This window comes from Mustela erminea, chromosome X (genome assembly GCF_009829155.1).
Source record: "Mustela erminea isolate mMusErm1 chromosome X, mMusErm1.Pri, whole genome shotgun sequence".
NCBI lineage: Eukaryota > Metazoa > Chordata > Mammalia > Carnivora > Mustelidae > Mustela > Mustela erminea.
The window spans coordinates 13,110,862-13,125,904 of record NC_045635.1 but is presented as its reverse complement, the minus strand read 5'-3'; the positions used below and the strand labels follow the sequence as shown (position 1 = coordinate 13,125,904).

Here is a 15,043-nt window from a genome sequence, read left to right as displayed (position 1 = left end):
GGTTAAGCCTCTGCCTTCAGCTCAGGTCATGATCTCGGGATCCTGGGATCAAGCCCTACATTGAGTTCTCTGCTTGGTGGGGAGCCTGCTTCCCCTCTGTCTCTCCCTATTCTCTGACTACTTATGATCTCTCTCTGTCAAATAAATAAATAAAATCTTGAAAAAAATAGAATAAGAATATGGGAAGGCAGCTGGGTTCCTGCACAGAGCTACCCTACGCTTCGGGACCACTCACCAACTCAGACATTTAGACAAGAAAGAAGTCAATTTCTATGTTATCTGAGTGCCTGCTAATTTGGGTTTCATTCAAAGAGCTAAGCCAACATTTGAAAGAATATAAGCTGGGGTCTCTAGATGAGAAAAATCTTCTCAGTCTTCAAACTGAGCCCTGATTTCTCCCAAGGAATTATGAGCACAGCTTCTAAGAACTGAACTTGTATTGCCTTTTGTCTACTTGGAAATGGCAGGTTTTCATTAGGGATGCCACTCATCGACCCCACGGGCATGCCAGGACGGCCAGCCGTGAAGCAGGAGGGAACACAGAATCCCAACCACACTGAGAATGTCACACAGGCAAGCAGACACTGCCACCCCGGCTGCTGGGCGTGCCCTGGGGTGGTCCAGGACACTTCCGGAGGTTACAGAGAAGAGCAAAGCCACGGAGGCGGGCACAGTTTCACAGGACTATTATACAATATCCTCTCTCTCCAAACTCTTCAAACCATTTTATTTTCCCAAAGTCCATCTTTACTAGATGCACAAGATGTGAGGGAAAACCAAGTAAGCCAAATTATTTCTTTAAAAAAAAAAAAAAGCACTTTTGTCCTGACAAGCAGCTCAGTAATTTTGACACAATCCAAGAGTTGTTTATTAGTCATATCTGGACTCAGCAGCTCACTTGGAGAGACTATTTCATTTTTCCTTTGCCCTAAATGAAATAGACAATGATGTTATCTGAAGGAGAATTTGCTTCAGTCAAGAACTCATAACTCAAAATAAAAAGATAAATAGGCAAACGGTCGGAGCAGACATTTCCCCAAAGAAGATAGACAAATGGCCAATAAACACATGAAAAGATACCCAATATCATTAGCCATTAGGGAAATGCAAATCAAAACCACAGTGAAATACCCCTTCACATCCACTAGGATGGCTGTGATCATTTTTTTTAAAAGATAACAAGTGTTGGAAAAAAAAAAAAAAAAACAAAACCGGAGAAATTAGAACTCTTGTATGTTACCGATAGGACAGTAAAATGCTGCAGCCACTGTGGAAAAAGAGTTTGGCAAGTCCTCAAAATATTAAATACAGAGTGGCCATATGACCTAGCAATTCCACTCCTAGGTACGTACTCAAGACCAATGAAATCACAAGTCCACACTAAAACTTGTCCACCCATAGTATATCAGCATGATTCGTTACAGCTTCAAAGTGGAACCGACCCCAATGTCCATCGGTGCTAAGCAGGTAAGTAAAATGTGCTACAGCTGTACAACAGCACGTTATTTAAGCAATAAAAAGAACCAAGTACTGATTTTAGCAAAAACACGGATAAACATTGAACACATTATGTGAACTGAAAAAAAGTCAGCCACAGAAGACCACATGTTGCATGGTTCCATCTGCATGGAATGGCCAGGACAGGCAAACCTATAAAGACAGAAAGCAGATTAGTGGTTGCCTGGGACATGGGACAGGAAATGGAAAGTGACTCCTAATCAGCATGGAATTTCTTTGGGGGACAATAAAAATGTTCTAAAATTAGTTTGTGGCAACCGTTTTACAACTTTGTATACAACATTGTAGATACACTAAAAACCACTGAACTGTACACGTAAAAGGGTGAAATGTATGCTATGTGAATTATATCTCAATAAAACTGTTTTTAAAAACCCACAGGCAAAGGAAAGAAACTGAAAAAGACCTCTGGGGGAGCTCGGCCAGCTGCCGTCCATCCAGTGTGGGGGGTGCCGGAGCTGCCACAGACTGGCCAGCAGTAATGTGAAGCAGGGATTACACTGCAGAGCCAGGGCGGCTCACGGAAACAAGTTTAGCCACCTTTGTCCCTGACAGGGGTCCAGCCCCCAGGCCTGACAGTGGCTGAAAGATGGTCCAAGCTCTCAGGGGCCATTAAGGACCAAACAGATTTCCTTTATGCACTAATACCACCAGGAAACTGTCCATTTGGGAAAAAAGACACAAAAACCATCATCTGAAGAGTGCTGCACAGATTCCCCATGGGGTTTTGGCTTCCGAGGCAAGCTGCACCCACGGAATCTTGCTCTGGGATCGACAAAGCCCCAAGAGCAGTGTCAGGGCTTATCTTGAGCATGGATGTTAGTGACCAGTCGAGTTCACTTGTGAAGTCACACACAGCAGCGGGTTTCTGCCCTTAGTACCTAGCTCAATTTCACTACAGGGAAACTGAGGCAAGGGACAGCCTTTCTTAAAGCCAAAGCCTCTGGAGAAAAACAGTCTGTCCAGAGCATTGTTCTCTCGGTTCCTGGCCTTGTCGACAGGTACCACCCCCCCCCACCCGTGCCACCTCCTCCAGTGTCTGTTACAGCCAGTCAGACAGACATTCTGGAAACTCCACATGTGACCATTCTGTGCCGACATGATCAACAAGAGAAAATTTTCATGGGGCATGAAAAGAAATCACAAGCCACTCTACTCAAAGTTGGGGCTGAGGGTCAGGAAGCTAGCCATTTGCCCAGGTGGGTCGGGGGGAGCATAAGCCAGCTTTCCACACTGGCAGTATCGTACCCCAGTGAGGTTTATCCGAGGTGTGATTACTGCTAATTGAAGACAGGCAAAGAGGGGGAACTGCCATTTTTTCCACTGTCTTCTTCCTAGGAAAATGCAGGCCAGCACAAGGAAGAGGGGTGGGAAGGCGAGGAAGAGGAGGAAGGAAGGGAAGGAAATCAAACCAACTAAAATGCCGCAGCTTTGGGCTCGCTTGCCCCTTGGCTCAGGTTAAGTCCTGTAGCTCAGAAGGTCTCTTTAGGTGACGGGGAGCCTGTAGTACCAGCAGAGAGAGAAGTAAGACAAAACTGCAGCCACGAAATCACACCCTTCCATGGCCACTAGTATATATGTAAACAGATTTACATGTACACACATACAAAGACCGAAAAGGCGGTTGCTGACCTCCCCGATCTGCTGTACTTACTTTTGGACTGCTGTGTGGGGTTTCCCGGTCGCTGCGGACGCTGGCCCGCCAACAGTGCTAGAAGGCTCTTGGTTTTCTGTAGCTGAGTTTTCAGGTCGGAATTTCCTTCGGATGGGCTTTGATGGAGGCTGAGAATATGGTGTGTCCTGAGGATTAAATACATAACAATAAAACCCAAAAGTTAAAAACTGAAATGTTCCCCACCATGCCAATGTCCTCATGTTCCTCCTAGGCCTATTCCCAGGTCAGGCGCGCACTCTGTTCAAACCCCACACCTGATGACAGAAGGCAGATTCAAGGCTTCGCAAGAACGGGGTGGGGACACAGACATCAGATATTGGGGCCTTTCTTTTTGGGGGGCCTTTCTTTTTTCCTTTTCTCTTTTTCTTTCCATGCTTGCAGTCTATTACCACTTTTCACACCTGAAAGGACAAAGGAATGAGATTCCAGTGGCCCACCTTTCCAACCTCTCCCTTTTTTCAATGCTGTGGGCATCTCACAGCATGAGGCCTCTTCTGACTGCAGACGAAGCTCACTTTGTGAGCAGACTCGCCTCACTGTGGGGCTTGTGGGAATATGTTGTGAGTTTTGAAGTTCGTGAAGGTCTCCTCATTCCTCCATTCCCATTCATATATGAAGGCAAGCTCAAGAGCCACAGTGTCTTCTGGAAGGAGACAGCCAGCCTGCTGCCTGGGAGGCCCCTCCTCACCCGTGCTCCCGAGCCCAGGGCCCATGCTCTGAGCGGAGGAGGGCCGTAGGAAAATGGAGAGCAGCAAGGAGAGGGTAACAAGGTGGAGAGAGAGCATGACAACTGAGTAGCGCCTCCTGAGTGAGTGACCTGGGACTCAGTAACACTGGGGGGTTAAGGTGAAGACGCCAGGATGCAAGGACGGACTGTGGCACACAGAGGAAGAAGTGCAGACTACCCTGCCCCCCACCACAGGCCCTCCTAGAGGCTCAGCAGAGCACAGAGTTTTGCTAAAGGCGCTTGGCCCTCCCTACCGCACCTCCTGAACTTGTTAAAAACAAGGCCTCCATGTTTAGCTGGAGGCTGAAGAGGAAGTGCAAACTGTCAGTGACATCAAGGGCAGGCCCAAGGACCATCAGCACCCCAATCCTCACAAAGAACCCAAGTTCTAGGAAAGCAGGATCATTAACATTCAGGTGAGGACAGTGAAATCAAAGTGAAACAGATTTGCAAAGAGAGCCAAGAAGCCCGGGCGGGGGCACGGCAGGGATGGGGGTGCTTACAATGCTATCACAGAGGCACCTTCCCATAGGCCTTACCTTCTTCGTTGGACTACTGTCTGCAGCTTGAGAGGGGGCTCTGTTCAGCTGGGGGTGTATTTCGGCCTCAGACGCTTGTTCAGACTGTAGCGAAATATCATACAGAAGATAAAAATGCAAAAACATAACCACCTAAATTTATAATGGAGAGCACCTAGGAAATGTCACTGAGTGGAAGCCGATTCAGACCACTTTGCTGCCAAGCACGGTCAAGTCTTTGGATCCTTGAGAAAACCTTCCCGAGACCCTGCCACTCCCTCTCATGCCCCTTCCCTCATTGTTCAATCTTAGGAAAAGGGGTCATGGTAATGTTGTCCATAACTACACATAGGTATTGCTAAAAAACGAATGTTTTAAAAGCTCAAACTAAAATAAACAAACAAATAAATAAGGCTTATCAGAAAAAAAAAAAAGGCTGGGAAAGAAATGAATTAAAATTTTAACCCAAGCACTAACAAAAACAGTAACCATAACAACAACAAAAACACAACACTGAGACTTGAGGAAATATTCAATACCTGAGAAAAACACTCTAAGAGATGGGACTCTTTACCTTAAAAAGGTAGGGGTGGGAGAGCACGATGGAAGAGGCAAGCAGAAGGGCTGAGGCTACCCAGTGGCACGGAACCAGTGAACACACGCACGGAGACTGGTGAGGACTGCCCCCGAAGCCCTTCAAGATGTAGCACCTGCCACAAAACCAAACAGGAGAGCAACCGGGACACCAGGCGCCATGTGCTGCTCCCCGTCTCCAGGAGGTCTGCTACACTCAGTTGCTATTAGCCAGCAATGCAAAGTATTAACATGCAAAGAAAAAAACCCTCCGTATGAACTAACGTGACTTCCTCATTATAGTAACATCAGACCTCTACCCACAAAGTACTACACATCTGCAGCACAACAATCATCCCTGGTGTGTCCATTCGGTCCCCAACCTGGCCTTCTCTAACTCCTCGCAGAGCCTGGCTTCGTCCTTCCTCTGCCTCTACTGAAACACACATGGGCACCAATGCTCCCCGATTTACTGGATTCTTGCTGCCTCTTCTAGTTTTCTCCCAAGACTTCTGCCCAGCACAGCACCCCTGACTATCTTTTGAAAACTCCTGTCCCTGGCATCTGATGCATTGCAGTCTCCTACTGGTAATCATTCTCTCTCTTTCCTGTTTTGACTCCTCTTATCCCTGAGAGGTAGGATTTCTCAAAGTTCTGTCTCTGGTTCTCCTATTCCTCCTACTGCTATTCATCCTTTTCCAGAGTAATCCTATCTGCTCTTCCATCTGCACTGCCCTAGCTAGAAACCCCGCTTCCCAACCACCTCTCCACCTCTCCAAACCCATTATGCAGGCATTCCACAGGCCTGACTTCTCATTCAAAGTTTTGCTTATGGCCTTCTCCTTTCCATTAAGGATCACTGCATTGCTGCTGTTGTCAACAGCTATCTGAAAAACCAAACACTGTGTCCCACAGTTCTCCAGGTGTTCTGCATGAATGAAAGCATTTCATCATCACAGCCCTAGGAAACAGTTATCACCCCCATCTTATTGGTGAAGAAATTGAGGATCAAGAAGCTGAGGAACTCCCCCAAGGTCACACAAACAGCAGGGTCCACATCCAGGCCTCCGGTTCCAACGGTGGGCTTGTGACCACTAAGCTACACAGCCTCAGGCACTCTTCTTGGGCCCGAGTGGTACTTGTTCAAGATATATTTATTGACCAGCTAGAGCAGGCAGGCGCCGTGCTAGAGCTGGTATTGAAGTTAAATAATACTTAGAACTTTCTTACAGAAGCTTGAAGTCTAGTGGAATAAGCAAAGAAATGACATGGCAAACATGCTTTGGTAGAATTCAGACTTTGGTGAGGAAGTATGGGGGGCTCCAGGAACACCCAGGCCGTGTGGGTCAGCAAAGACTTGGGCGAAGGTGATGTCACAGCTAAGACCTGATTGACAAGCAGAGAGCAGCCAGCGAGAGGGGCAGTGCATACAGATGGTGAGAAAGGAAGTTCCAGTTAGGACACCACCGCCATGCAGAGGCCTAGCCCAAGACAAGAACCAGGAGAGAAGCAGATGTAAGGGGAACTCACTTTCAGGCACACTGAGTTTTGAAATGCCCGGACAAGAGCTGTGCAAAGCTATCTGGGAGCCATTCCTGGTCAAGAGTAAGGGGAATATAGGAGTTCAGGCACCTCTCCTGGGGGCTCTGACAACTGGGGTCATATTTCAAGACCACAGGCCCAGGCGCTCCTGAGGGACACCGTCAGTTAAGTGCCCCACTCTTGATTTTGGCTCAGCTCATAATCCTAGGGTCCTGAGATCAAGCCCAGTGACCAGCTCCTCACTGGGCATGGGGCCAGCCTGGGATTCTCTCTCTCCTTCCCTCAAAAAAAAAAAAAAAAGAAAGAAAGAGGGGTGCCTGGGTGGCTCAGTGGGTTAAGCCGCTGCCTTCGGCTCAGGTCATGATCTCAGGGTCCTGGGATCGAGCCCCACATCGAGCTCTCTGCTCAGCAGGGAGCCTGCTTCCCTTCCTCTCTCTCTGCCTGCCTCTCTGCCTACTTGTGATCTCTCTCTGTCAAATGAATAAATAAAAATCTTTTTTAAAAAAGAAAGAAAGAAAGAAAGAAAGAAAGAAAGAAAGAAAGAAAGAAAGAAAGAAAGAAGGAAGGAAAGAAGGAAGGAAGAAAAGAAAGAAAGAAAGAAAAAGGAAAAGGAAAAAAAGATCCGCAGGCCCAATGTCAGCTTTATTAATGGCTAACAACCTCCCAAATGCAGGGATTCCCCGACCTTGCAGAAGAACACAACTGGGACCTGATGCCCCTTCTTGCCTCTTCCATCTGCAAATCTGTTGCCTGGAACACCAGTGTTCTGGCCTCAAGTCTATACATGCAGGCCTCAGCAGGACCACAGGTATGCAATGACACATCCCGCCAGCCAGCCAGAGAGAAAAGGAGTGATGGACCAGTGTCCCCGCCTTTCACCTGCTCAGCGCCCCTCCATCATCAGGCAGAGAAATGTTTGCCCCCATGTTCCCTTTCCTGAGGAGACGAGCAGTCTCCCTCTTGTGGAAATACTGAGGGAAACAATAAATCAGGCCCTTTTTTCAACAAAAATAAGGATTCTGAGCACAGCAAAAGTAGGACATGGGCACTGTCGTTGTCTCTGCTTTCTCTGAAACAGCTCTAGAAACCAAAAGTACAAAAGAGTGGGAGTTTGGAAGGATGAAAAATCAGTTGTGAAAAATGTCTGACAATTTTTTTCCATTTATAGATCTACCTTCCTGAAATCGCGTCCAAAGGCCTAGGTTTTCTTGCTCTACCACCGAGAACAAACAGCTCCTTGGTTCTGCAAGGTAGAATCCAACCACCAACCACACAGGGAGGAACATGAAGACCTCCCCTGCCCACTCCATGACTGATTCTCAATGGGTCCACCTACTGACCATTCAGAGGACTGAAATCTCCTGGAGCCTGGAGCACAGGAGTCTCGAAGATCCCAGAAAGGCAGAGCTTCACCAGAGCCAGGCATTATCCCAGGAAAAGAGATGAGGAAAGAAAACTAACTTTGTGGTTAAAAAAGAAAAAGCAACAACTAAAGATGAGATTGAGAGCTACAAAAGCCCCTCTTTGCAAGAAACTATTTCACTTTTCCTCAGGAAAATAGTGTAAGGTTTAGCACCTGGAAAGCAGAACAAACTGGGGAGATTTCTTTGCTATTTCTTCCGACTTTTCTAAGGTAACAACTCGGACAGAATGATAACCCATGGAACAGGAGAGCCTCGGTAACTCTCTTTTCCCTCCATATATTAAAGTAGAGAACAACTCTATCAATATGGACAAGTCTGGTCTGAAAGTTCTGATCGTCTGAACTGAAATCCAGTGCCTGAGTCCCGGGGATTACAATTACTAAAACAAATGGCAGTCCTTCCATCATGGCTCACCATGTGACAGGTACCCAACCAGGATGTGGCAAGGCAAGAAAAATGTACTTTTAGGCAAGAGCTCACTGAAACTCCAGATAAGGTTCCTTTTAAAAATATATATCTCATATTTTAATATCAATAATTCCCTATCCACAAATAAGAAATATAGTTTTATCCTAATTTTGCAAGGAAAAAGCCTGTATGAGTTACATGGACTTAGAAGGTGTTGCCACTCCAAATGTAGAGATCTGTTCTGGGATTTCGCCCATTCCCATGGCTGATGGAACAATATGGTCCCTGCCCAGCTAGCTCCCCCAGAAATGAACACAGGCCCAGGAAGGCTAAGCATCTGGATTCTCCACCAGAAGAAGGGTTTGTTCAGTTATTCAATTATACAGATACTTATTTCGCATACCTCATGTATCACTTTCCAAAAATCCTCATCTCATGTTCCGCTTCTGGGGTACCCGACCTGAGGCACTAGGCAAATTGCCCCCAGAACAAGGGAGTTAAAGCACTCTAGTAGTCACCTCCTTAGTCTCTCTCTAGTATTACTCGCTTTGGAAAAAGCTGCCATCTTGTGAGGACACTCAATCAGTCCTAACAAGCGGCCCATGTAGCAAGGAATTAAGGCATCCCGCCACCAGGCTTGTGGGAGAGCTGTCTTAGGGGGGATCCTCCAGCTCCAGTCAAGCCTCCTGAAGCCCAATGAGAGACCCTGATCTGAAACCACCAGATTAGTTTCTCCTAAATCGCTAAGCCACAGAAACTATGAGATAGGAAATGTCAGTTGTTTCAGGCCTCTAAGAACACACACTCTAACAGGTCTGAAATTTGGGGTCTAGTAGGGTGGAATCAGGGCGAACAGTAGAGAAGAATAAGAAAGCCAAAGCTGGAGAAAGGCTGTGAGTGGATCCCACATGGTCCTAGAGATCACTGTCCCAGAGGGTCTGTTTGCTACTCAGCACCATTCCCCATTTCCAGGCTCTTCCCTGTGTTGCAGGGGGTAAAAGCCTGGGAAGAACATTCATACAATCTCCTTTTAATAATGTTCCTTGTTGACTCTGAGAGTCACTGACATGAAACCAAGAAGGTGAAAGAAACAAGCTGTGTAACTACTGCTCGGGCAGTGATGGGAAGAAAAGCATGGAATTCAGCGGTCAGAAGATCTTCGAGTGGCCTCAGGCATTTCCCCACAAATCATTACTCAGATGCTACAAGGCAGCCTGAGGTCCTCTAGCTGTTTCCTTTAGTACTAAAATTGTGGCAAACCTGACTGGTGGCCTTCCCTCGTCTTTGCTCCCCTAGCACACCTAATTCTTTAAGTACCTAATGCCTTAAATGAAATCTCTTCCAGTGTGAAATACCTAGAGTGGTTTCTGTTTTCCCAACCAGATCTCGGCTGATATGTCCATGTTGAGGATTTGGAGCTTATCCTGATAGCCCCGAGGTGTGACGGGCACTGCAAGATTTTAGATAGGGAAGTGATAGGACGAGATTTGCATTTTATACTAGAAGCAACCCACAGTGGGTGAAGGCAACTCACTTACAAGACTGAAAATGAAAACAAGACAAGAGGTGATGGTCACTTGAACCAGTCTGGTGGGAGTGGGGATAGGCAGATTTGAGAACTACGTGGCTTGAGACTGGATACATCCTTGTGATTGCTGATATGTGATAAATGAAAGGAAAGAACAATGACACATGGGAGCCAGATTTTGACCTCCAACAACGGATAAATCGCTGAGAGGAAATAGTTTAAAGCAAGAGGAAAAGAAATATGGCAGCATAAAAGCTGAACAAAATTAAGTAGATTCATCACAAGCAGTGCTAGAACAACAACTATCTTCTTACAGCAGTATCTCTCAAATAGGGGTTCCAGGGAACAACAGTTCTATGAATTGCCTTGACAGGGATAGGAAAACTTTCTTTGTAAAGAGCCAGATAGTAAATATTTTTAGGTGTACAGGCCATTTGGGCTCTGTGTCTCCAATGCAAACATGAAACTCTGCTACTGACTGTTAAAGCAGGCAAAGAAGACAACACTATGAATGGGTGTGACTGTGTCCCAATAAACTTTATTTGCAAAATCACGATGGTGGGACAGATTTGGCCTGTGGGCCATAGTTTGTCACCCCCTCACCTAGACGAAGAGAATCTCCAGATAAGCTTAGGGAACACAGCATAGTCTATCTCCCTCCTAGAAATACATGGGGTAATAGCAGGTCACACACACACTGAAACCCTGTGAGGTGAAGGAAGCCACTGCCTTTGTTTAACCCAACAGTTCCCAAACTGATTTGGCTTCGACTTCTTATTCTCATGTAACTCCTATTAACATCCAGCAGAACTAATGTTCTGGGGAACACACTTTGGGGAACACTGACCTACACACTGGGTTTTAGAGGAACAAAGGAAAAATATTCCATCGACTCGAATGCCAAATGCCACAGTCCACACCTAATCCTTGGAGAGGAGCGTTCTGCAGAGTGGTTGGCAGATCCAGCTCCGGGGAACCTCTGCTAGACCCCCTTCCCCAAGAGTGCGGAGGCAGGGTAAGGAAGGATAGGGCTTCTGCCTGGCCAGAAAGGCCTCCCTTCGTTTCTCCCTTCCTCCCTCCTTCCTTGCAATAGCAGCGGTTACTGCTGCCAACATGTCTCTGCATGAATTTATTTACTGGGCTTCCTTTAAAAGCTCCTGGACCCCAACACAATAAAATCATTCATTATAATATTTAAGGCAAATGAACTCAACACTGACAAATTATGGATTTTTACAAGCAGCGTAAAACAACGTGTCCCAGGGGCGCCTGGGTGGCTCAGTGGGTTAAGCCTCTGCCTTCGGCTTAGGTCATGATCTCAGGATCCTGGGATCGAGCTCCGCATCGGGCTCTCTGCTCAGTGGAAGCCTGCTTCCCCCTCTCTCTCTGCCTGCCTCTGCCTACTTGTGATCTCTGTCTGTCAAATAAATAAATAAAATCTTTAAAAAAACAAACAAACAAACAACAACAACGTGTCCCAGATTTCAGTCCCACCCAGGCAGGCTAGCTTTGCAAAGGTCCCACAGCTCCCATCTAAGTCCATGTGCTCATTATACCTCCTACCTGGGCTACTGCAAAAGCTGCCGGGGGTCTTTTTCTAGCCTTCCGTTTTTTCCCCAGTCCAATCCACCCTGCACTGCACACCTTGAGGAAATAATTTTGTAAAGCACCTTCTCTCATCACAACACTTTTCCCTCAAATCCCTTCAATTGGTCCCTAAGGCCTATGGCATAGCACCACAGGCCTTAGGGACACTGAGCCAGTTAAAGATCTTCTAGCATCTGGCTCCAATTTGCCTCTGCTTCATACCTACATTAGTTTGCCCATATGGACCCCGCTCCAGGCACATAAGTATTACCTGAATCTTCAAACAGACCAGAAATTCCTTCTCAAGTTAATTCTGTTTGTTCTAGACCTTCTAAGCCTAGTGGTTCCCAAATATAGCTGCACAGGAGAATTATCCAGGGAATTTTTATAAATTACAGACTTTTGGATACTACTCCAGACTTCTCTAATTAGAATCTCCTAGGGGTGGAGCATTAGAAACTTCTATTTTAACAAGCTCCCTAGGTAATTTTTACATAGCCAGTCCAGACCAACTGGGGACCATCGATGGCTCAGACTCTTCCTTTAAGAGATGAGAAAACCAAGTCTCCAAGGTCCTACTCTGAAAAAGGCCACAGGTGCTGCACCAAAAACTAACTAGGCTTCTTAACTGTTTTCTTGTCCATTTACCATGGAGGGAATAGGGGTGTCTGCCATATGGTTTTATAAAATTTTTGAAGCTGGGCAAAATTTTCAGCAGTAAGATTTTTTTTAAAGCAATTTGCAGGGTGCCTGCCTGGCACAGGAGTGGGACGTACAAATCTTGATTTCAGGGTTGTAAGTTCAAGTCCCATGTTTGGTGTAGAGATTACTTAAAAAAAAATAAAATCTTGGGGCACAAGGTTGGCTCAGGTGGTTAAGCATCTGCCTTCAGCTCAGGTCACAATCCCAGGATCCTGGAATTGAGCCCTGCATCAGGCTCCCTGCTCAGAGGGGAGCCTGTTTCTCCCTCTCCCTCTACTGCTCCCCCTGCTTGTGCTCTCTTGCTCTGTCAAATAAGTAAATAAAATCTTTTTAAAAAATAAAATCTTAAAAGTAAATAAGTAAATAAACATCAAATTTGCAACAAAAAAAGAATCAGTGTGAAGAGGAAAATTGAGAAAGGTGGTCAAGACATACAAACTTCCATTTATAAGAGAAATAAGTAGTAGAGACACAGCGCACAGCATAGCGACCATAGATAACCCTGGGGCATAATATAGATGGGAGTTGTTAAAGAGAGTAAACCCTAAGAGTTCTCATGACAAAAAGAAAACTTTTGCTTGTCTCTCTCTTTTTTTTTTTGGAGAGGGAAGGGGAGGGGCAAAGGGAGAGGGAGAGAAAGAATCCCAAGCAGGCTCCACATCCAGCCCAGAACCCAACATGGGGTTTGATCTCATGACCCTGAGGTCATGACCTGAGCTGAAATCAAGAGTCAAATGCTCAACCGAAAGAGCCACCCAGGTGCCCCTGCTTTCTTTTTATTTTATCTATATGAGAAGATGGATGTTAGTGGAACCTATTGTGGTCATCTTTCACGATATACATAAATCAAACCATCATGCTCTGTACCTTAAACTTACAAAGAGATGTATATTATTTCTCAATAAAACTGGGGGGAAAAGATCAAATCTCTTTTTTAAAGGCAGTCTAGGGGTGCCTGGGTGGCTCAATCAGTTAAGCATCCAACTCTATTTTTCCCATATCAGGCTCTGCGCTCAGGAGGGAACCTACTTAAGATTCTCTCTCTCCTGATTCTTCTCTGTCTGCCTCTGCCCCTCACCCCGCTCATGCACACTCCCCCCCCAAATAAATAAATCTTTTTTTTTTACCTTACTTTTACTTTTATTCTACTTACTTTTAAGTAAGTAGTCTAATTATAGAACTAATTGCTAAGATGCGGATAATTGGTGAATTTATTTTATAAACTTTTTAACACTCATGCTGACAGATTAGAAAAAGAAACTCAGGTTTCATTTACCACCCCAGAATTCAGGCAGATCCCAAGACTGGGAATCACAAAGGCAACAGTTAAATTCTAGGCAGATGAGCAGATGATTGTGCTATGGCCTCTAGGCAATCTCCAGCATCCCACTGGTATTCTAAATGTCATTTGGTGCCTACCTTGCACCTCACCCCCAGCTCTGCTAGGTAAGGGCACATGAGAAAAAGCCACATGGTCATATCCAGGCACAGAAGACGCAGAACCAGTGCCCTGAAGCACAATGGCCACAGCAAAACCCATCATGCCATAGTCAGTTCCAGAGACAGGGTCCAAAACACTGAATTTCTCTGCAAGTACAACTGCCAAAATCCATGACCCAAGTCACCTATGAGAGACAGAAATGGAGCTGATGTGTAAGCACTCGGAGGGCACGATCTGTGTTTTGCTTCACTGTCCTTTCCCCGGTGCCTAAGCTGAATGGCAGCACACGGCAAGTACTGGAATCAAGTGTGTGCAATGAGCTAGTAATGTACCTAACACTGTTTTGTTCCACTGGACAAGTCAGGAATTCATCCTACCGTAACTGGAGCCACAGGGCACATCAGTTACAGGGCAGAGGCTCTGGAATCTATCCAGGGTTTGCACTTGTTTGGTATACAAGCAGGGCATGTGTTAACCTCTCTGGGACACAGTTTCTTCATCTGCACAAGGAGATAATTCACCTAAATCCTAGCATTTGTGAAGATTAAGCAAAACAGCTGTCCACAGTGCTAAGCACAATAACACAGTAGCCACTCAATAATGGCAGCTACTATCATAATTAAGAGTAAATATACAGGGGCGCCTGGGTGGGGCAGTCAGGTAAGCATCCAACTCTTCGTTTTGGCTCAGGTCATATCTCAGGGTGCTCAGATCAGGTCCCACGTCGGGCTCCAAGTGTCATGAGGAGTCTGCTTGAGAATTCTCTTTCTCCCTCTCCCTTTGCCCCTCCCCATGCGCACCCTCTCTCGGTCTCTAACATAAATAAATAAATCTTTAAAGAAAAAAGAGTAAATATTCAATTGGCTTCCCAGGCACAGATTCTGCAACTGCAAAGAGCAGCCAGTTCAACATGAAGGACTCTTTCTTTCTTGCCGAAAGATGAAAACCGAGACTGAGAAAGTGTTGACTCCAGTTTAGAGTACGCACAGATCCCAGAAAGCAGGCTATCCACAAACCGAACCTGCACCACTGGATATTGCCGCTATCAATATTGGAGGGAAGAAGCTTTTAAAAAATAAAAGCCCTTTCGGATTTCCTGGCTGCCTCAGCACAGACATCTCAGGCAGCTTACACAAAACATCTCTAGTGGCCCCTTAGAGCTGGCCAGTCCAGCTCCGGCGACACCCAGGGTAATGCTGACAGAGGAGCTCAGCGAGAACTGCGACAGAAGCAGATAATCAGTAATCATAATGGGCAACTAGTCCCTGGATACAGAAGCCACACAGCATAATCTCTTGGGGATTTCTGGAAGCCACTGGATCATGGACAATATCCATGAAACAGCCTTACTGTGACAATTAAGGACTAAGGGTGCTTTGTTTTGGTCTAAAAGATAAATA

At 45.9% G+C, this 15,043-nt stretch overlaps 1 protein-coding gene across 4 annotated transcripts in view; it reads right to left on the bottom strand.

The window, feature by feature from the left end:
• The window catches only part of REPS2 (RALBP1 associated Eps domain containing 2), a 238,353-nt gene that overhangs the window by 36,576 nt on the left and 186,734 nt on the right, over nt 1-15,043 (bottom strand). For all 4 annotated transcript variants that reach the window (XM_032329532.1, XM_032329534.1, XM_032329531.1 and 1 more), the window contains 2 exons: nt 4,460-4,543; nt 3,173-3,318 (listed from right to left, as the gene is read on the bottom strand). In XM_032329532.1, the coding sequence (XP_032185423.1) occupies nt 3,173-3,318; nt 4,460-4,543 (230 nt within the window). The remainder of the gene's footprint in view (nt 1-3,172; nt 3,319-4,459; nt 4,544-15,043) is intronic.